Source organism: Myodes glareolus, chromosome 5 (assembly GCF_982192425.1).
Source record: "Myodes glareolus chromosome 5, mMyoGla1.1, whole genome shotgun sequence".
NCBI classification, from domain to species: Eukaryota; Metazoa; Chordata; class Mammalia; order Rodentia; family Cricetidae; genus Myodes; species Myodes glareolus.
Window position 1 is genome coordinate 72933363 of NC_142030.1, and position 23013 is coordinate 72956375.

Below are 23013 nucleotides of genomic sequence, written 5' to 3' on the forward strand. Positions count from 1 at the left end.
TGGTACTGCCAATAGTATTTTAAAATCATTCCAAACTACGTAACAACATAAACCTCTGATTTTTATGCAGGCAATGCCATTTTTTTTCTGTCCCTAAAGAAAATACAAGTCTTAAATGTAGGTAAACACTAGTTGGTTGCTGAGCACGATCTGTGGTTGTTTTAGTATTGAGATAGGTTATTGTTTCTTCTTTAAAAGTATGCTTTTTAGGCAACAAATTCCATTCTGTCACCAACAGTGAACTTAGGCAAACTTTCATGAAGCACATTTCTTATGCAGGGAGAACTGATTTGCTTTTGTTTGTTTGGTCTTTCTTTTCTTTTCTTTTCTTTCTTTCTTTCTTTCTTTTTTTTTTTTTTGTATTTTTTCAAGACAGGGTTTCTTCTCTATTGCTTTGAAGCCTGGTCTGGCCTCGAACTCAGATCCGCCTGCCTGTGCCTCCCAAGTGCTGGGATTAAAGGCATGTGTCATCACCGCCCAGCTTGAGAACTGATTTTTTTTTTAAGACCCTCAACTCAAAACTTTATTTCATGGCTGAACAGAGTATAGAGATCTGTTTTAGGAATAGTCATTAGCCCACATCAGATCTGCTAACCTGCCAAACAAGTTTAATCCAAAATCAAACCAGGAAAAGAAGTACGTAGTAGGTGAACTGACTTTCCTGATTGTTGTATGCCAGAGAAATGAGATGATAAAGGACCAGCCAAACAATTGAAGAAAATATACCGATACCCCAAGTCAGTTTTTCTATAAACACAAACCTCACACCATCCCTTACTTCAGATATGGCAAGTATTTTCCACTAATACTATAATCTCATCCTTAACTGGGGGATGAGATACCCACATTGTATAAGTAATGAATCGAGTAATAAACAAGATTTGGACATTAATCCCACAGTGCAAGAATTTACTGCAAAGTACCTTTAATGTGTTTGCATCTGCAGCAAGCATTAGGATCTGCTCATTTGGGCACCATAAGTTAAGTGTGCAGTACTACACATCAGACACCAAGTCATCCCAACCAGTATTAATTCAAGAAAACTGAACAAAATAGTTCTGAAAAAGGTGCATTCACAAACCCAATAGTTTAATTTTTTTTCAATCAAAGGCTTCCACTTACAATTGCTTTGTTAGTGATAAATAATAAAGACAGGTTAAACATCCTAATCTGAGTCAGTCAAGTAATTCATCAAACCCAAGTTTGAATTACTACCATGTTACTGTTCAGCAACTCCATCCAAATAAACATTGATACTGCATTCTCAAATAGAAAAGAAAAAAGTACAGCTGCGGCAAATGCTTACATTTGCATTCTGAGCATTTAAAAAGAAATACCCCGCTTTGCATCCTTCCCACTGCCACTCTGCTTGGATCTGTCACATTTTACTTCAACAGATAAAGGACTCTGCTGAGAATATAAAAAGTTATAAAAATGTAATCATAAAAGACTAAATATTGGTAGGCATGTCAACTTTCTTTTAATAAAAACAAAAATAGACATCGTTATCTATTTAAATAAGTATCTGGTTATAGAGTGTTCCAGTTATTGAAAAAGGGCCCTTAAAAAATCCAACTGCCTACTTTAAACCCTACCCTCTTGCCCCTGAAGACAGACTGAAGGAGGGAAGAGTCATTTAATGTGCAAATAGGCAAAACAAATGTGGAGGAGCAGGGACTTGAAATGATGTTCCCAATCAATTTGTGGTTTATTCTTTTACAGTACCAACCTTCAAGAAGTAAGATAACCAAAGACACCTTGAGAATACACAAACAGACCTTCATCTTTGCATTCCTTTCCAAACACAAAAGTATGTACAGCATGTTTAATAATATGCAATATGCAAAAGCTTTGTGTTGCTGTTAGCAACATCTACCCCACCCACCCTCCTTATTCACAAGTGTACCTCTACTAAACACAATTACATCACTAAGCCTGTTAGTTTGGGTTCTTAAAATTTGTTAAAACTGGTAAATTTTTGTATAAGGGCTCCACTCATTTGACTCAAGGTTATAGACTTCCACCGTATTCAGGAATTCATTGCCATCAAATCCTCCTACTGCATAAATGGTGCTTCCGACAGTTGTGATCCCAGCATTGCTTCTTGGTGAAGTCATATTTCCCATCATCTTCCATTCATTTTTAGTTGGATCATACATCTCCACACAACTGATGGCATGAGAACCATCAAAGCCACCACCTACAAACAATTTTCCTTAAAAAGAAACAAGACAGTCAGTCTAAAGAGGCTCAGAAAAACAAAAACCCAAAACCTAAAACTCTCAACAGGTTTTAGGTTTTATGTAGAAACACCTGTCCATTACCTATGTAGGTATTTAACTTATTTGACTTGTAATGTAATCATTTAGGAATGATGAACTACCAATTTGAGGTCAGCCTGGGCTACATAGTGAGATTTTTGCCTTACAAAAAGAAAGAAAAGGTCTGTATAATTGTAGCAAGGATAATGGAAACCATAGGTATAAGATGAGCTAAACAGACAATCCATTCCCACAGAAACTTAGGCAACTACAGGAAGAAAAGGGCAGAAACGGAACTATCTTAAGTACATCTCCCACATTCTCTGGCAATTAACTATTGTGATTATTTCATAGATGAAGAATTGAGATATAAAGAAGGTAGAAAACTTGCCTAAAAATGTGAGTGACAAACTAGCACAGTTCTGTGTATTTAAAGTTGTTGCAGAGGGGCAGTGTGCGTGTGTGGGAGAGTGAATGGTAGAACAGTTGCCCAGCAAAAGTGAGGCCCTGGATCAAATTGGCACCACAAAAAGTTACAGAAAACAGACTAGATGACTGAACTTAGAGCTTTCATTTGCATACAATTTTTGGTATAAATGTCACTTTCAGAAATACTTATGACTACTTTCGAGTATCTATGCAAAGTAGAGTGTCAATAATTGAACTGTAACAAAAATTCAGTAATAAACTTCATTGGGAAAACACTTAACTCATCCTCACATTCATTATTTTCTCTTCTATCATTTAGCCAGCTTGGATGAATGCAGCTCTTAACTACACTGACAGGGTTCACAAAAGGCTGAGGGTTCAGGGTCAGGAGCTAACTACTATAGCAGCACACTTAATGCATGCTGGCTGAGCCACAATCCTGATAAGATTCAGCTTTGTTTCAAATGATTTTAACTAATTATATAAAAAGGCAATAAAACAATAAAGACTCAGTGAAAGGACACTGTCTACAAAACAAAATTTACTGTTGGAAAGATTTATTATGCTTTGAAATAAAATTCTTAAGATCACTATCCTTAAAAAAAAGAAAAGTCAACTCAAAATCCAAGGCTGAATTATGGATACAGCTCACAGAGGGAAATCTGGAAGCTGGCTAAGAATACCCACCAAGAAATGGGGAAATAAATATATTTAAGTTATATGTCAGATACTTAGGGATGTTTCCCATCTGTGTCACAAGAGACAGAGTGCATGTGAATTTAAAAATTCACGACTGTGTGTGTGACACGGGTTCAAGTACGCATATGCTACAGAACATATGTAGAGGTCAGAGGACAACTATGTGGAGTGAGTTCTCACCTTCCATTTTAACATGCGTTCCAGGGAATCTAACTCCATTGAATCCGGAGCATTCAACCTGCTAAGCCATTTCACCAGTCCCTGTGATCTGTATATAAGTGTACAAGTGGCCCTTCTTGGAATTTGGGAACTAACGCTCATCACTTCATACTATTTACTCCTCTAAGTCTGGATACTCACCATCAAGAACAGCGACTCCAGCTCCTCGCCTAGCCACATTCATGGGTGCAATTAAAGTCCAGGTGTTATTTTCAGGATTGTATCGTTCCACTGTATTCAGACAATTCCAAGACTCTGCACCTCCAATTATATACAAATAACCACCAAGTTCACAAACTGCAGACTGGTGTCTACCTAAAAAAAAAAAAAGAGAAAGAAAAGAAAAAAAATTTTAATTTAAAATCTTTAGTAAGAACTACAAGTTCAAGGCCAGCCAGTTTAGTCTACACAGAAAGTTCCAAGCTAGCCAGAAATACATAGTAAAACCCTATCCCCAAAGCAAAACAGACCAACTTACGAACGTTAAGAGGAGCACAGCTTGTCCACGACTTTGTTACAGGATCAAATACATCACAATTTTTCAGGCCTTTTTGACCATATGGATCGGAGCCCCCAACGATGAACAATTTCCCATCCAGAGCACACACTCCTAGGACAGTGAAAGACATGTTAGTAATTTAATCACCATGACTAAAATATTGGCTGTCTCAGAAGAGAAGTATTATTACCTGCATTACAGCGGTTAGTTCTCAATTCTGGAACAGGGGTCCAGTCATCAATGCTTGGATCATACATTTCTCCACAACTCAGGTCATCTGAGTGTCCATTTGATCCACCCACCACATAGAGCTGTCCCTATGTCAAAAATAATGTGAGAATTTCCCCTGGGAAGTTCTAAGGAAAAAAAAAAAGCTAATAGGGTTGTTTTTGCAGCAACTGTGTTTACCATTAGCACAGCCATTTGAAAGCGGGCTCTTGGTGTTCTCATGGGAGCAAGAAAGGACCAATGATCTGTATGTGGATCATAGCATTCAACTGTCCGAAGGCATTCCTCTCTGTTGTAACCACCTGATAAGAGTCAATAAAAAACCTTCTTAAAATATGTCTCCCAGGTGGTCTTAACAGTTATGATCCTCTTATTTCATCTCCAAAGTGCTAAGATTGAAAACTATGTGTCACTAGGCCCCACCAGGATGTCTTTAAAAGCAATGTGCCTATGAGGAAGGCATTCCTAACAGTCAAGGAGTAACATTGCTTAGTCAGACTTGAAAATTAGGACTCTGTAGTTTAACATATACAGCACTTAGTATAGCAAGCACTGAGGCCTGGGTTCAAGCCCTAGCATACCACCCCCCATTTAATTTAAAACAGACACGGATCTCCTCTAACCAAAATTAGGCATATTCAATAGCAATGCTCAAGTCAATATAAATGCTCATCTTCAGGCCTGTCTGCCACACTCATCGTTCTGGTCTTACCTGCAGCTATGAGTTTGCCATTCATTTCTGCTGTCCCTAGCCCAGACCGTGCATACTGCATGGGAGACATGGGCTTTTCTAGGAGCTCATCTGGCTGCATCTCAAAGCTTAAACTCTTGCTCAGTTTTGGAGTACTTGTTGGTGAGCTCTGTGGACTGTTCCGCCCATGAAGGAAAATGACACAGAATGTACCATCCAGCACAGCCAGGCACAAGTAAGTGTTATCTGTGAACACAAAAGCTCCGTGTTTATCATGAACTATTAATACTTGGGGTAGTTAGAGGATGCTGAATTGTATTTCAGTCTCCAGATCAGAACATTCTGCTATGGTTTTCCAAATGTCATCGCTCTGAGTTTGTCCGTTGTCGCTCTGAGTTTGTCCTTTGTCAATCTCAAAGTAAACTGACAACTATCTTTACAAATACATAAAGAGAAGACAAACTTACTTGAAGTCTTTTCTGAAGCAACGATTTTCCACTCATGCTTAGGACTTTGCATTGAAGCATTTGGAGAAGAGAGACATCCAATGGAACTGCCACTTATCTGCTTATGGCCATTCTCACGGGGTGGCTTTTTCTGCAAAATCAAAAGGCAGCTACAGAAACCTAGCCAGTGAGCATTTCTGCTGTACCTTTGTTCCTGAGCTACTGTGCAACACGGCCGATACATTGAGCGCCTTCCACCTACACAACACACAGCACACTAAACTGAACACAAACCAACTTTCTAGCTGACAAATCTCTGCCGCACTAATACCACCACTTAAAATGAAACAGCTATATCTACACAACTGCTGCTGAAAAAAGAGCAATTTAAATAATTCAAAAAACATGTTACAAACCAACTACCAGGATGATATCTCAATGTGGGAACAGGAAAGACAAAAAGATATATATACCTTATCTGCTCAATGTAAAAAACTGTCAACCTAACCAAACTGTAATAGAAGCATCCTTCATACAATGTCAGTCAAGAGTGAGCAAACAGATTCTGCCAATCTCTCTGAAAGCATTTTACAGGAAAGAGTGTCAATTGTTAGAAGCAGGTAAGTGTACGTTTACGGCTACCTATTACTAAACACATATATAAGAGTAATCAGAAATGAAGTAATACTAAAAGAACCATTCACAAAATTATAATATAGGAATGGTAACAAATGATTCTTAGAATTCACATAATTGTGTATGAGCTTCTTTTATAGATTGCTTTCAACTACCTTAGCCCCTGCCCACTTCCTAGAGGAAGAATCACATAGAATCATGAGTGCTGGGTATGTTGGTGGTGCACACCTATAATCCCAGCCTGAACTACACAGTGATACACTGAACCTTAAAATGTCTACCATGAAAAGAACTGGCACCACACTTTAGTATCTGGTAAACTCTGCTCACCCACTTATCCTGGGAACAGACGGCACAAACATGTACAGTTTCTAATGGAAACTTACATTGCTGGCCGAAACAAAAAGCAGGGAAAGAGTTAAAAAAAAAAAAACTAACTTTTAAAGATTACGAGATACAATAAAATCTCTACCTCAATCTGTAGAAAGGCCCTAAGTATCATAAAATAACAAATAGATGATGCTTATACTAGAGGCTTTACAAGCAGTAAACCCACCTCTAACATGCTATAACTGAGACAATGAACATGAATGTGAATGGCACTACACCACTAAAGACTACTGGCATTACTTAACAAATACACCTGATACACAAGTCCTCAAAACCTTACACCAACAGAATTCACCCCTATCTTATTATCAAATCTTCTGGGAAACATCTTTTTTGGCTTTCACACTGTCTTCTTCCTTAGGTAGCTCTTACAGCTTAAGTAGATTCTAATTACATTCCTATTTTCCAGGCTTCTTTTGAACCTGCTTTTCCTATTTCTGAAAACAATGGTATAACCTCTCACCTTTTCTGCTCCACAATCTCTATTTAGGACTTTTTAACAAAACAGAAAGGTCAGAATCCTACACAACCCATAATCTTCTCAGACTTTCCAAACCACTTTTAAGACCCACCCTCAACCTTTGGATATCTATGTATAAGGCTTCCTAGTGTCTTTAGATTATTAGGCCCCCCCCCATCATTCTTGAAACTTAAAAAACCTACAATAGTCTCCAAACTGCTCTTAATCTACCCTCTGTGTCTGATCATAAAAAAACAAAAACAAAAACAAAGCCTAAGCCAACAGTTTTGGAAAGTTAAAAAATGAAAATCTCTTGGGATCATATAGTCCAGAGATATATATCTAACAATTAGCCATTTGCTATGATTAATAATAAATCTCAATTAGAAACAGAACTGACCACATCTCTCTAAACGGTCAAAATTAATTTTTAATATATGTATTTTACTACTTGGTATTCTTGTCCAAATTCTTACTGTGCATATTGTAGCATGTGGGCTGGCTTGTTGGGGTTTCTGTCCCGCCCAGCACCCCAACAAGTCGGCAAGTCCAAAGAAAAATCACACAGGACTCCATAAGGTTATAAACTGATTGGCCCATTAGGTCAAGTTTCTTGTTAACTCTTGTAACATATATTACCCCATTATCCTGATCTATGTTAGCCACATGGGCTCAGTACCTTTCTCAGTGTGACAGCTCACATGCTGCCTCTTCGATGGTCTGTGCAGGAAAATATGATTGACAGAATACAGATAATTCTCCCGCACCAGCATATAAGCTTAGCTCAATAGTGGAGCATTTATTTGGCATATGCAAATATCTATTCCCAGCTCCTCACAAAATATTTTTTGGCTTTTAAAGACAGGGTTTCCGTGTAGTTTTAAAGCCTGTCCTGGAACTAGCTCTTGTAGACCAGGATGGCCTCAAACTCACAGAGATCCGCCTGCCTCTGCCTCCTGAGTGCTGGGATTAAAGGCATGTGCCACCACCACCCAGCTAAAGTAAGTAAAATTAAAACAAAACAAAATAAACCCAGAATAACTCTTCTTGTCACCTATAGGAAAAAGCACCAGTTGTACATGCTTACTCTCCAGTCTAGACCGCCACCCCACAAGCGTGTGCAGATAATCTTTTATTGCTCCTCTAAAACAAAGCCTCTAAATCCTAAGCCTGCTCTACATGTTGCCCTTCACCTCAGGTCCACCACAGGTCCCCTTCAGGCCTTCTCATGGTAGACACCTTTGCTCAGACTATGTTTTCCCACCTTGGTAAGGTGCTAGAGCAGAAGCTACGTATGCTGTGTCCTCACACCAGGCATCATAACCTGCCGCTGACTAACATTCACTCTTCTGCCATTATAAAATCTACTTTTATAAGTGCTTACTTACGCTGTTTACAGTTAACAAAGAAAACAACCCCAGATGTTCCAAGTACAAACATAAACAGGGCTTTTGGCTAGCTCAAGTCCCCAAATTCTTTAGAAATACCTACTGCTACCACAGGATACCAGACAGCTACCATCTACTAACACAAGCACACAAGTCAGTACATTAGCACTGACCCAACTTGTAAAGGAAACACTCTGTGATTCACATTTACTCTCTAGCATATCCCTTCACAATGCTGAACAAAAGTTAAATAAAAGGAATGCACATAGCATGACTGCTTTATAAAAATTCAAAGGCACAGGCAAAATGTTTGTGTCCCAAGTTAGAACACTGTCTTTCTTTGGACAGCGTAGGGTGGTGATTGAAAAGAGATAAGAGAAGATCTGTCTGGGGCACTAAAATTCTATTCTTTATAAAAGCATGGTTTACTGTCTGGCTCACTGTGACATTCACAATTTGTGGGGCTGCTGGTGTGTTCCTCAGTGTTGGAAGGCACAAAGTATATGCAGGGTACTGTATTTCATCTCCAACACACACAATAAAAGGCATAACTTTTCTTTATACTGTCAGTGTCCATAAGTTAAAATTGTTCATACACCTCGATATTTGTTCTCTATTGTTAAAAAGGAATTTGAATTAAATAAGTGTGTAATAAAAGGTTACAAAAGTAACTCAATCAGCACAATGGAACTATACTGTTTTAATACATTTTGCCCAAGAAACATCCAGATCACATTGTAACACTTGATCAACATTGTATAAACATTATAAATCATGATACCATTTCTATTTCATGAGTCTAGTAATTAAAGAAATAGTCAAAATTTCTTTCACAGCCATTGACAATCTAAGACTACTTTATGTTTTTAAAACTGGTCCTATTAGTCATGCATATTACAAACAACTTTTTTAAAAAAAAAATCTAACCAAAATAACAAAAACTTAATATAATGCTTCATTTTTACTGTTCTTATTACTAGTTGTGAGCTGTATTTAGAGAGAAAAGGTGTAAATGGGTTTATCTAATTTGCTGGGTTAGCGTCTACTGACTGGTGTGGCAAAAATGCTCAAAGCTATAAAATATGCTGGTTTTCTCCCCCCCAAAAATGTCTCTGTCCAGTTATAACAATGAAATTCGTCCACTTTCCTTTATTAAAGGAAAATTTAAGAAAGCTATAAAATTTTCCAGTTTAATTTTAACCTGAGGTTACCTCAGACTGTGCAATGTGTACCTGCACAAACTGAATGTGGTCATCATCACTGCCAAACACCTCAGCCTGTCCATCTAGTGGGTTCCCATCAAGCAGCTTGTGATCAGCTGAGTAGTACAAGGTTTGAACCTGCAAAACAGCAACAGAACACCCATGTGGCTACTGTCACCATGGCTACTCGCTAGTATGCAGATTACATCGCCTCAAGGTAACCTCCAGTGTGCTTCTTGACATCTTACTCTGGCAGGATCCCGAAGTAAAGAAAAACACATGTCATGGTGGTAAAAATTTAAAAAGCAAAACAAAACAAAAAACGAAACAAAACAAAACAAAAAAAATCAAAATCAAATACAAAATCTTCTAATACTGGCTGGAGAGTCCTTGGCTTGATTGGCTTGAAAGAAATCTTCATTGTTTTCATAGCTTCTATTATATGACATTAAGAAAAAAAGGCATAGTACAACACATATATTCTTAAATATACATATTTACAATAAAACATTAAATAGTTTACACCTCTGAAGATAAATGGCATGGTTTGAATAAATGTACTTCTTTCCTGTAGGTAATGCCAAGAAAAACACATGAAGAAGAAACAAATGCAAGTTGCAATCTTCCTCCACAGATGCAAATACATCTGATTCCCACGTGGGAAGCCACAGAATTGAAAGAACGACTGCTAGCCCTTTAGAGTGCAGTAATGGTAGTGACTGGGGCCTCACAGAGTAGATACACTTTACTGAGCATGGAGGGCTTCGTGGAACGATACATTCCACTGCTCAAACCGTGACATGGACTAGTCCCAACTTTTCCATCAAATTTTATGTATTTTAAAAAGTAGCCCCAAGTTAATTGACTGTATGTATGAACAACACCATTGAAAACCACAAAGCTTTAGAGTAAGAACCCTGTAAAGGAGTAAACACCATTAAATCATCATCGTCCTCTGCCCACAGCGGACTTTTCTTAGGAGAAATGGGGCAGGACTGCTGCTTCTTTACGTGTCAATACACTTGAGGTTTCTTCTCGGCTCTTCAGTCTTGGGGATCCTAGTTTTGTTAATAAACCTATGGGGAGATAAACCAATGGGGAGGAACAACCATTAGAAGCTTTACCTACTTGTCATACTTAAAGCAAAAACCTGTGAAGAAAAATTAAGAATCTACAGAAAATGTCAGTACCACCTCCCATTTCTAAAGCAAGTTACATGCTACTTTAAAGAAAGTTAACAGCACATAATAAGCAAAGAAAAAAAGGAAAAAAAAAAAAAAAAGAAAAGCAGAAAACCAAACTGAACGGTTCATTCAGCTCACCTGGACACCCCCCCTGTTTCTCAGCTTAGGGGTACCTATAGCAAAATTTAAATTCTTTAGGGTCATGGTTATAAAATAAAAGTGAAAGGGAATCCTTCATGTTATAGCAAAAATAATTTGTAAGAACTGTTGGATCCCATTTACTTTAAAACTAACCTCTTCCATGAGCTCTTCCAGGCTGTCTCCATTCTCCCAGATGCTACGCTGCACCCAGTTGATTACCTTTGTATACAATTTGCCATTGCTGGGCAAGCAGACATTATCTTCAAGCATTACCTCCAACTAGAATTATAAATAAAACAAAATCTAGTGACATTCACATCAGGTTTGAAATTCTAGTTCTGAGCCTCAGGCTCAGTTTCATAATAAAAGCTGTATTCCTAGGGCAGTGGAGCAGAGTTCAGCAGCCCCACCACTAGGCTTAGGAGTTACTAACAGCTGATGGTTTCTGGGGATGGAGGTTCCTCTAAGGCTGTGGGATGACCCCACACCCATCAATAGCACAAACAGGGCATGCATGCATATATATAAATAAATATATATATATAAAAGTTAAGTGTGGACCTGGGAGTAAATATGTTAAAATATCTTGTATCATTTTTTTAAATTCTCAAAAATATTGTATTGTACTCACTCATAGGTGTTTTTTAAACATAAAGCAAAGAAAGCCAGCCTACAAACCACAATCCCAGAGAACTTTGACAACAATGCGGACAGTCAGTAAGAGGGACTTACATAGATAAACAATCTACATGGGAAGTAGAAAGTAGAAAAAGACAAGATCTCCTGGGTAAATTGGGAGCATGGGGACGTTGGGGGAGGATTGAAAGGGGGAGAGAAGAGGCAGGGCGGGGAGCAGAGAAAAACGTAGAGCTCAATAAATATCAATTTAAAACAAAGTATAAAAAAAGAAAAAAATATTGTATTAAAAGAAGCTGCATTCCATAAATTTTCTCTAATTTGCAGGAAAATCAGTAAGCCTACATAAAGGAAGTAAACAAACTGGGAGGCAGAAACTCATTACACTAAGAGTAACAACCACTAAAATGTTATCAGCATTATTGTAACCCTTATTCACTTGACAAAGACTGTGTCTGCAGCTACAGAGTATCAATCTATCTGTAATGTTTCTGCCTGCTCCTTACCTTTAGTCTCGGAAGCTTAAGAAATTCCTCCTCTTCTGAAATTTGTAACAAATGCTCCTGAATGTAAGCATCAACCTTATTCAACAAACGGGAGTCTCCCATACAACTTGCAAAATTTCGGTAAGAGATGCAGCTAGTAACATCCATTCTAGATAGTAAATAATCTCCACAGACCTTGGAAAAGAAATACAGATGTGCTATTTGCATAGTTTATTGAATATTTAATGTCAATATGTAAACACCACATGAAATACAAAGATGAATCAGAAATCAAACTAAACAATGGGATAGCATTGAACTTAACCGTGGGACAGCACATGTACAAATGATATCAGCTGAGTATGGTGGTGTACAGATGCCTAGAATCTGGTACACTTGCAAGGCTGACAGAAGACATCTAAATTTAAACCCAGCCTGGCCTGTAGTAATATCAAGATGTCTGAAAATAAAACCAAACAACAAAAAGCCATTGAGAAACATTAAAGACGCCACATAAGAATGTGTAACATTAACTTGTGTAACAGCAGATGTGGCAAATGCAGAGCAGGTTCTGGGTTGTTTTCAACAGTAGTAGCTCTCTGGAAGGCTAGATGTAAGTGGGCGCTACAGTAGAGAAGCTGACTGTACAGCACACGTGTAATGTAGTACAAGGGAAGAGAATCAGGAAATAATTTTGGAAAAAGAACATCTGTATTAGGAAGAAGCTGCAATGTGAAACTACATGTGCATCATGGGATTTTGGCTAAGATTTATTCTACGGGTGTGTGTGTGCATTTATGAAGTAGTGCATGCATGGAGATCAGAAGACAACTGTGTGGAGTGGGTTCCCTGCTTCTACTTTTTGCATGGGTTAGAAATCAGGTCACCAATGCTTGACAAAGCAGGTTTACCTCCTGAGCCATCTTGCTGGTCTAATCATAAGATTCTTTTTTTAAAAAAAGACTTATTTTCATTTTACATGTATGGATGTTTTGCCTGCATGTATGTTTGCTTGCCAGAAGAGGGCATTATAAAACCTCTGGAACCAGATTTACAGATGTTTATAAGCCATCTTGTGGGTGCTTAGAACCAACTGAACATGAATCCTCTGCAAAAGCAACACGTGCTTTAGGCTGTGGGCCAATCATTTTGTCTGTCACAGTGTAGCTCTTGTCAGTGACTACAAAGCATAGGCAATATATTGAATCTACATAGCTATTCTTTATAAAACTTTTAGGAAAAAAAAACCTGGTCCTTTAAGAAAATATTTGGTTTGCTGGCCCATATTCAAAGCTGCCTTCTCTGCTTAAAATTCCAGCGATTGGGGGTGCTAGAGAGATGCTCAGTGGATAAGAGTACTTGCTGCTTTTACAAGAGCTCCATGCTTTGTTTCCAGCACCCACATAAGGCAGGAAACATAGTCATTGGTAGCTCTAGCTCCTGGGGACTCAATGTCTTCTGGTCTCTGCAGGCACCTTCTCACATGTGTGTAGAACATACACACACATATTAATTCATGCCATCAGATGCTGTCAATATACCAGTTTAATTCCCTAACAGATTTCACATTGCTGTGGGGTAGACATAAAATCTTGAAACTGATCTAAGACTATGCTCAAGCCAGAAAGGTTCATGTTAAGGCCATGCTATAGTTCTGTGTAATAACCTTTTAGTGCAAGTAATGCTATTTTACATACTGTCAAAAATAAATATACCCATTGTAGAAGAGATATAGCATTTTGTCTAATTTGATTCCCCAATACTATGTCATCATCACAAAAAACATACAAGTAGTTTAAACACAAAAAATTGAATGAAATATTCATTGAGAAAGACTCTGGCATTGCCATTATGCCTGAGAAAACCGCAGTCAAGAGGCAGGTGATCACTTCTACATTATGAAATCCCAAGCATCAAAACAACATACTCAGTTAAGAGGGGAAGGGACAGAATTTCCAAATTCTTAGTAAATTTTTTTTCACAATTCAATAAAATATTTTTGGACAATTTCTACATTCTAAGCCCACAGAACACCCTTCTAGTCTACTATGGCCACAACTTCTAATAGTCTACCTGCTTTACTCGGTCCATCTTCAACTTCTTTGCTGCAGAATAAACATCTTTTACTAACTCCTTATCAGCTTTCAACCTTTAAAAACAAAAAAAGTCTTTAAATAAAAGTTGTAATACCAAGGCTTTAAAATTTAGTATCTTCCTATTCTCTGATTTTTCTGGTCCATCTGAAGGTACTCACTGAGCAGTGTATGCATAATTCAGCAAGACTTCAACAGCTTCTGGATTGAGATCATCCAACTTCACGTGAGAAACTCCATGAGGGTCACTGTCACTATTAAAGATTTCAAACAGATACGGGCTGCAGCAAGCCAGGACAGCCCTGTGTGCTAACATCTCATGGCCACAGACCTGAAATAATAAAAACTAAAATGAGAAGTCTTGTGGACTATAGCTAATTAACATACTAGCTTCCCCTGTCTATATCTAGTTAAAACAGTCTTTAAAAAAAAAAGTCATCTCACAGCTGGAAAAATATCTCAACAGTTAAGAGCACACTGGCTGCTCTTCTTGAGGATCAGCACCCACATGATGGCTCACAACCATCTGTAATTCCAGTTCCTGGGAATCCTACATTCTCTTCTCACCTCCTTGAGCACTGCACATATATGGTAAAGACATACATACACACAGGCAAAACACCCATACATATAAAAAAAAAAAGTAAAATCTCAAAACCAACCTACTCATCTCATTAAATGCCTGTTTGGAGGGGAAAGTTCAACTTATGGCTTTTTTTGAAGTTCACCTTTTAGGAACAAAAGATAATAAATTGAGTTTAAATACCTGAAGTCGAACATCACAGAACTGCCCACTTTTCCTTAGGGCATTTAATTTGGCAACAGAAGATTCAATAAAATTTTCATCTTCAAACATCAAATATCCATTGGGAATCATTTTTCCTTATAAATTTGGCTAAACAGAAAAAAAGAAAGCTAATTATTTTACATGTAAATAGTTTTGTTTTTTTAAATTTTATTTTCAGTCAGGGAGGCAAAGAAGCAGGTAGACACTGGAATTTGAGATCGGTCGGTCTGGTCTGCACAAGGAGTTCAAGGCCAGTCAGGTTACACACTGAGACCCTATTTCAAAGAATAATGTGTGTGTGTGCGTGTGTGTGTGTGTGTTTTCAAACATAAAACATTATCTTTATACCCAAATTCTCTTACCAGCAAACCAAAAAATTCACCACAGAAAAACTTGGCTGAAACAAGACTGTTTCAGGGTGCTCATTCATGCTTTTGCCCTGACTCTGACCCGAGGTCTTGGAAGTGCTCATACAGCAGTGAACATCAACAGTCATGCCTGACACACATCCCTTCTAAAGGAGGAGAATGAAATGTTGTCCTGCCAAAACCTATAGAATGAGTGACTTAAGAGTACGCGTAGACTCTCCTGGACTTGGCTGCTGTACTTCCTTTACACTCAGATAAAAAGAAATCAATGTTCATTTTTTGATACATCTCATATAGTCCAGTCTGGCTTAAATTCAGAATGCATTTGGGACTGGCCCTGACCTCCTCAATTCCCCTTCCTTTACCAGAGGATGGGACTGTGTGCGCCTACCCCTGGCAAAACCAATGTTCTTTGTAAAGACACCATTTCCCAGATATAACCCTGGAAACAGAACCTAGGGCCTCAAATATGCTAAGCAGGCACTTCCACTGAGCTACAACTCTACCCTACTGTTCTAAAAATGTTTTTTGACCTAGCTTATAAAACTAGTGACTACATAAAACACCACAAAAAGTAGTAGTATGCTTTGAGGCTTCAGTTTAAGGCAACTTAAAGTCAAAAAATAGTTTACAGAAAGGAAAACTAATGGAGGAAAGAGAAAAGAATAATATTTATATTATGTTCAAAAAATGATAAAAATGCTTTTCAGGTGCCTACAAGATGGCTAAAAAGGTAAAGGTGCTTAGAACCAAGCCTTATGACTTGAGTTCAACCCCCCAGGACCCACATGGAAAGAAACTGACTCCCTTGTCTTCTGACCTCAACACTCCACCCATGACTCACTTACTCTGTCACTCACACGTATGCACACACTATAATAAATGCTTTTAATGTTTTCTTAGGAATCGCTCTGCCTTTTTAAACATTAAGAGAGGTGATTCTATATGCAGGACAGTTTTGAAAAGCCTGTCTTTAATATGTGCATATGTATATATATATATATAATATTATTATGTGGAAGAAAACATGCCCCAGCCCCAGTGTGTTTAGAAGTCAACGGCAACTCTGTTTAATCCATTCTTTCCTTCCACCTTTACCTGAGTTCCCAGGGATCAAACTCAGGTTGCCAGGTTTGTGCAAAAAGTGCCTTTTCCCAAGGAACCAGCTCACCAGCCCTGTCCCCGCCCCCCAAACACTGTAATGCTAGACATACAGAATATTCACTTACCAACTATTACTGATGAGAGATGGGGATGCAAATGATCCACGACAAAGGAGTGTTGAAACAAAGCACTTCGTTAAGGTATGAAGAGAGGTGGTGGTGTGAAGGTAGATGTCTTACGCTTTAATGGTGGTTCCAAAACTATCAGGCTTGAAAATGATGTAATCAAGTCCTTAAAAGCTATAGACATGAATTTCTTCTGTGATAATCATGCATCATAATCTGTAACAATAGCATATCTAAGTTAGATATTCACAGGAACCAGTATGCCATTCATCTAGACGGAACAATACGTCATATAAAGTCAGCCTTTGAGGTAAATGGCAAATTCATACTATATTTAATAAAAAAAATCACAAACTACAAACAATTCCTTTTCATTTAACATGCAAATACTCAAAAATGATTTTTTAAAAAAATCCTTTCTCAGGCCAGACAGTGGTAGCATATGCCTTTAGTCCCAGCACTTGGATCTCTGTGAGTTCGAGATCAGCCTGGTCTACAAAAGCTAGTTCCAGGACAGGTTTCAAAGATACAGAGAAACCCTGTCTCTAAAAACAAAACAAAATAAAATCCTTTCTTATTGTTCAAGAGGGATATGCTAGCTGGAGAAATAAAGGACAAATATAAAGTCTAAAAAATCTTTACTATTAGATTCCAGCTAATATGTACCATGCAAACAGGAGATGTCTGCTTCAGCAGTCAGGAAACCACTTTTGGGCACTAATCCCAGACACACACACTGTTACAAGCCAAACTTACCCTGTTCTCTAAAGTGTTTGGCATTTCACCCCTGTCTCTGTTTCAAGTTCCCTCTCTACCTGAAAAACCCTTAAGACAACCAGCCCTTGATAGATGAACTCTTTTAGCCATGGAGTCTTTGCCAATTCCCTAGATCTAAGAAGCAGTGTTCCCCAGTCTTCACACTCAGAACCTTCTCTGAAGGTACGCATGACTGTCGAGAATTATCTGTTCTATGCTCTGCTTCCAGGCAAATCCTCTGCCTTGTTTGGTTTTTGATTCAGGGTTTCTCTATGTAGCCTTGGCTATCCTGGAACTTGCTCTGTAGACAAGGCGGTCCTTGAACTCAGAGATCCTACTGGCTCTGCTTCCCAAGTGCAGGGATTAAAGGCGTGTACTACCACCATCAGGCTTGCCCTGGTTCATTTTTGATGCCAGCCTGTGTGGCATGAGACTGTCTTTTTCTTTTTATGTATACAGTGTCCTGTCTGTCTGAATGCTTGCTGGCCAGAAGAGGGCACCAGATCTCATTACAGATGGTTATGGACCACCAAGTGGTTGCTGGGAATTGAACTCAGAACCTCTGGAAGAGCAGTCAGTGCTCTTAACCTCTGTGCCATCTCTCCAGCCCGAGACTGTTTTAAAAACAAACTACACCAACTGTCATACCATCATATAATGTTGGTATCTTCTTTACAATTTCTACCCTTTCTTATGAAGCTAGTTTAACAAATGTTCTCTGAAAACAGGTAATCCCATGCCCCATGAACACAGAGAACAAACACATAGGAGATTTACAAACATTTTAAATTTGAAGTTTTACTCAGTGTATGTCTGAAAACTTGTTTTGACCTAACCAAGAACAAAAACGCATGTTTATTATTCTTTAAATTTGACTGTAAGATTTAACTGTTTTTATTTTATGCGTAGTTTGTTTTGCCAGCACATCAATGTACAATGTGTGCAGTGACCTCAGAGGCCAGAAGGAGGCAGTCAGTATGCTGGAACTGGAATTACAGACATGTGACCAGACACATGGATGCTAGTTATTGATCCTGGGTCCTCTCAAAGAGTCAACTTCTGGACCAGTGTTTATTATTTTGACTGTTTGGATGTTCTAGCTTAGATTTATGGGGGGGGGGCACACTAAAATTACTATAGTCATAAAGAGAAAACTTATAGTCATTAAAGAGAATTTTTGAGGTAATTCTGGCATAAGCACTGTACAGTATTTTAAATTTTGTGAAAGAATAAGGTCTTTTTATTTAATGCTCAACTTTTTACCTATTAAGATCTTAACATAAGAGATGGGCATGACAGCACACAAGCCTATAGCACACAACATTCCTAGTACTTGGAATGAGATGGGAGGATTAAGAGTTCAAAGCCAGCTTGAGTTACACAGTGAGCTTCAAGGCCGGCCTAGGGCTACAAAAGACTCACCATCTACCAACCATTACAACTGTATTTGATTTAAAAGCTAGCTCAAGTCCTAATGATATTTCAACTAATGCAAACTTGTTTATGAAAGTTCATATTCACTTTAATGAAGGTAAACTGGGGTGTATCAGATGCCTTCTGGACTCTGGACATCAGGCATCCCTGTGGAGTGCATAAATAAATGCAGGCAAAACATTCACACATATAAAATTTTTTAAAAACTAAAAGTATCCTCAAGTTTCACATTTCTTATTTTGTATATAAAATTCATGCACAATAACTAATCACATCTAAAAATGAAGATAAATTTTGTCTTTCAAAAGCCAAACCAAGGCTCAAGCACTCCAAAGTCATGTAATAATACAAAACTTACCTTGTTTTGTAAAACAGTTTGAACTAGTCTATTTTTAAGACTGAAATTGGGGTCAAAGAACTATATACTGCTAAACACATTCAAGTTCCTTCGTGTGGTCAGGACGAGAAAAGGAAGTAAGAGGACTTGCTTTAACTATTCAGAATTCAAGGGTTCCTACAGCCCTCAAGATTAGCTTAAGTGAAGTATAATCCAGGTTTTTACAGAGCTGTGACAACAGCATGCAAAGCATTCCCCTCCCTTAACTAAGCAAAAGAAACATCACATTTTCAAAACATTGCTAAGAGCTCAAGGTAAACCACCAATATTTAAGTTTAAAGGTAATTTTTTCCAAGACAGTTAATTATAAAGTAATTTAAGAACTCCCGCCCCAGGGCTGGATTAAAACCAGGGCCCCATGAATATCAGACAAGCACTTAACCACTGAGTTACAAACATTTGTGACACTAAACATGGCAGACACAAACCTGGAATAAAATGCTTAGAACAAATGGAGTTAGCTCAATTTCACATCCTCTAATGTTTCTGAGGTCAAATAAAGCAGAGAAAACAGCTCAAGCAAACGGGAAGGGAAGGTGTGACAGCACACATATTCCAGAAACTGCAGCTATTTTGGTTTCAATAGGTGGTAGATTGCAGGATGTACATGGTACATGGTGGGACAGGAAGTAACCAACTTATTTTAAGGTTTAAACAATGCTAAGTATAGACACCAGATTAAGAACTTAAAAAAAGGGTATTTGAGAAGGGGTGTGGAGGGGGCATACCTGGGAAAACATAGGATACAAGACACTTAAATGAAGATTCTGTGTCAATCTGGCTATCAACAAGTCATTTTTAGATATTGCATAGAGAAAAATAGGAGGGAAAAAAAAAGTTTGGGATGTTCTAACACTGAGGTACTTGTTGGAAGTCCAAGTTGACATCAAAGTGTAAAGAATACTGTTGCAGGGTTAGAAACATTAACAAAGTGGTCACACACACACACTTTTTTTTTTTTTTTTTTGGTTTTTCGAGTAGCTTTGGAGCCTGTTCTGGAACTTGCTCTGAAGACCAACAATACTTTAACGCCAACAGAAGAAAGGAAGGTACTCAACCTGCAAGAATTCCTATCTACAGTATACCATCACACTGCTAAAAAGCTAAGAATTCTTTTGGGTGAGTCACATCAGTATCACTGGACAAGATGTTCAAAGAAACTTATTTGAAAAACCTCATTCGAATGATACCTAAAACATTCAAGCAAGAAAAGAAAAATCCCACCAATTAAAAGCAATAAGTCAAACTACCCACTAATTTAACCCTAACGTAAAACCTAAAATGCTTTATCTTTGTAAAGAACAAAGAAGTATAAATTTAGACAGCTTATAGAAACGAGTATCTATTCATTAATCTGGGATTTTACGTTACTAAGAAAAATCAGAGGAAAGCTAATCCAGACCCATACTGGTTTCAATCCAATTCTACCCAGTGAGTACATTCAGGCTTATAAACTACACCATTAACGTTTTTATGATAGCCGGGCATATGGTGGCGTACGCCTTTAATCCCAGCACTCAGGAGGCAGAGGCAGGCGGATCTCTGTGAGTTTGAGGACAGTTCCATGATAGGTTCCAAATCTACAGAGAAACCCTGTCTCGAAAACCAAAAAAAAAAAAAAAAAAAAAACCAAAACCCAAAAAACCATTTTTATAAGTTTTATAGCAGGCTTCAACCTGGAACTATTTTCTCAGCAGTATTTTCCCTATATCAACCACTGGTGTCAGAATTAAAAAAATACGGCCATGGTGCGCTCGTGTACTAGACTTCCAAAAAAAACTTACGGTGTATCGGCAAAGCGGGAGACCACCGACGAACTTGATGTCGGGTGTCCTAACCTCCACTACTGACAACAATCATTAAGCGAAACGTTTCCTTTTAGGACGTCCGATTCCTTTTTGATTGAAATGTCCGCTGTCCGAATTAATTGTCTACTACGTATTGAGGGAAAGGGCAAAAACAGTTCTCAAGTTGGGGGTGGGCTGTCAGATCTCCGTAGTTAAACCTCCACTCTGACATTCTCCGATGTCTTCCTATCAGGAACCTACAACGAGGTCCTTCACAAAAAGGAGTGAGCGCACAAAAACCACGCTGTCCACCTATCTCTTTTTCAGAGAGCGTGGAGCCGGCGCCTGGACGCTCGGGGCCCCCGCGCTGCAGGCCTGGGGCGCGCTCTCGGCGGGCAGAGAGGCGCCCGCGCCCGCACACCCCCGGCCGCGATTGGCCGGCGGCGCAGTCACTCAGAGCTGACACGTCAGGGCAGCCGCTCCCTCGCTCCTCCCGCCTCCTTCTCCCCGCGCTTGGCAAGAAAAGCGGGCAACGTGGAGCTGGAACAAAGGACCCTGCGGTCCACGGCGACCAGGGACTCCGTGCCACCCCACGCCAAGCCACGGGAGCCGATATGCTCTAAGGAGGCCGGCTTCGTGTTCCCACACGCGGGCCGCGGGAAGTCTTGGCGCGCAGAATCCCGGCTCGCAGCCGGGACCCGCTACTGACAGCGGGAGACGATGCCCACGCTCCGCGGTGGCCGCCGCCGCTCTCTTCCGGCGGGTCGCCCTTCCTAGCGACCCGCGGGGCCAGGTCCCAGGGACCTCCGTTACCCCGCTCTGAAGCCTGACGGTCCCCGCCCCGGCGGAGCAGGGTCCCGGACCGCCGCGCTCGGCCCACGCGAACCGGCAACTGCGCGAGCAGGGAGCCCCGCGGCACCCGCTTCCCCTGGGAAAGCGGGACGCCCCTCACAACCACCATCTTCCCCACCCCGCCCTCCCTCTTCCTCCCGTGGCGCCCGCATACAGTGCGTTACCTGGGTCATCTCTGAAGAGATGGCGAAATTCATCTCTGGAGCTTCGACGGGCTGCAGGCGGAAGGCGCGGGAAGGGGCGCGGGGCGACCGGGCGGGAGGCTGCGGGCACCGGAAAACCAAGGCGGACTCGCAGAGAACTCGCTCGCCGCCACGACGCGCCCAGCAGCTCTGAGCGACCGACCTCCACGCGCGTCCGGGACACACTGCCGCCGCCGCTGCTGCCGCGCGCGCTCGCGCCGCACTCCCTCGCACGTCACCACGTGCGCGGCCGCCAACGCCTCCCCGGCCGCTTCCGGCTCGGGTGCCTGGGCGAATCACAGGCGAGCTCCCGGGAAGCGCACGCTCTGAAGCCCCGCCCCCGGACAAAGCCCCGCCCCCTCCCCGCCCTCCTCCTTGGCCGCCCCCCTCCTGCCTTCGGCGCTGAACTAGGTCAGCGCAAGGTGATCTCGGGGAGCTGGGCGGCGGTGGCCGCTCCTCGTGTTACTTATCTCGCGCGTCCCTCCCGTGCCTCACGCCCTCGCTTCGCCCTTCCCCACCGACCGGGAACCGGTTCCCTCTTGCCTTGTTAACCTGTTCTGCCTTATCCTCCGGAGATCCGACGTGGCGATTAGAGTTCTTAGCGTCACACTGACTTCTAGGCAACCAGCCTAGACTGGAGCTGCCTGTTGTGGGACCCTGGCCGTAGTTGGTCACGAGCCTCTACCCCGGAGGTGGAGGGAGGAGGAATGGAGGAAGAAAGGCTCAGTCTGAGAGGAAGGCCTGAACAGCCAACTCCTCATTGGCCTGCTTTGGGTGAGGGTTCAGTGAGTGGGTGAGAACAGTTGAAGAGATCCCACCAGCGTGCGGAAAACAAAGTGCTCGCTTCTACTTTTTGTCCCCTGGTAGTCAGTTCTCACTTGTCTCGCCTTCTTTGGGCAAAGAAAGTAGCTTGGAGAATTGTTAGTCCCTATCTCTACCTCCTGGGGCCTTTTAACCCGTGAGCGGGAGTCTAATTATCCAACCCCCACCTTGTCCCTGGAAGGCAATCTGTTTAGGTCAAATGTGATTTAAGCTGGGCTCCACAACCTCTTCCTGTGACTCTAAAGGGCACACTGGATTTTTTTTTGATGGAAGATGAGGGGGTTTGGTGAGATTATATCCAAACTTGTGTAA

At 40.4% G+C, this 23013-nt stretch overlaps 1 protein-coding gene across 5 annotated transcripts; it reads right to left on the bottom strand.

Annotated features, from left to right (window-relative positions):
- Window positions 1-1068: 1068 nt before the first annotated feature.
- Ivns1abp (influenza virus NS1A binding protein) lies at window positions 1069-22002 on the bottom strand. 5 transcript variants are annotated; one of them, XM_085688130.2, is made up of 15 exons: window positions 21862-22002; window positions 16472-16687; window positions 14854-14982; window positions 14249-14418; window positions 14068-14143; window positions 12016-12189; window positions 11027-11152; window positions 9579-9686; window positions 5494-5623; window positions 5048-5272; window positions 4516-4637; window positions 4298-4424; window positions 4087-4218; window positions 3750-3923; window positions 1069-2215 (listed from the first exon to the last, which is right to left on the bottom strand). In XM_085688130.2, exons 3-15 carry the CDS (start codon window positions 14962-14964, stop codon window positions 1962-1964), a joined length of 1929 nt encoding a protein of 642 aa, XP_085544256.1. In that variant the 5' UTR covers window positions 14965-14982; window positions 16472-16687; window positions 21862-22002; the 3' UTR covers window positions 1069-1961. The 5 variants fall into 5 exon arrangements, with proteins under 5 accessions (XP_085544256.1, XP_085544255.1, XP_048286981.1 ...); XM_085688129.2 differs by having other exon boundaries at window positions 9558-9686; XM_048431024.3 differs by lacking the exon at window positions 21862-22002 and adding an exon at window positions 20843-20992 and having other exon boundaries at window positions 9558-9686.
- Window positions 22003-23013: the final 1011 nt, after the last annotated feature.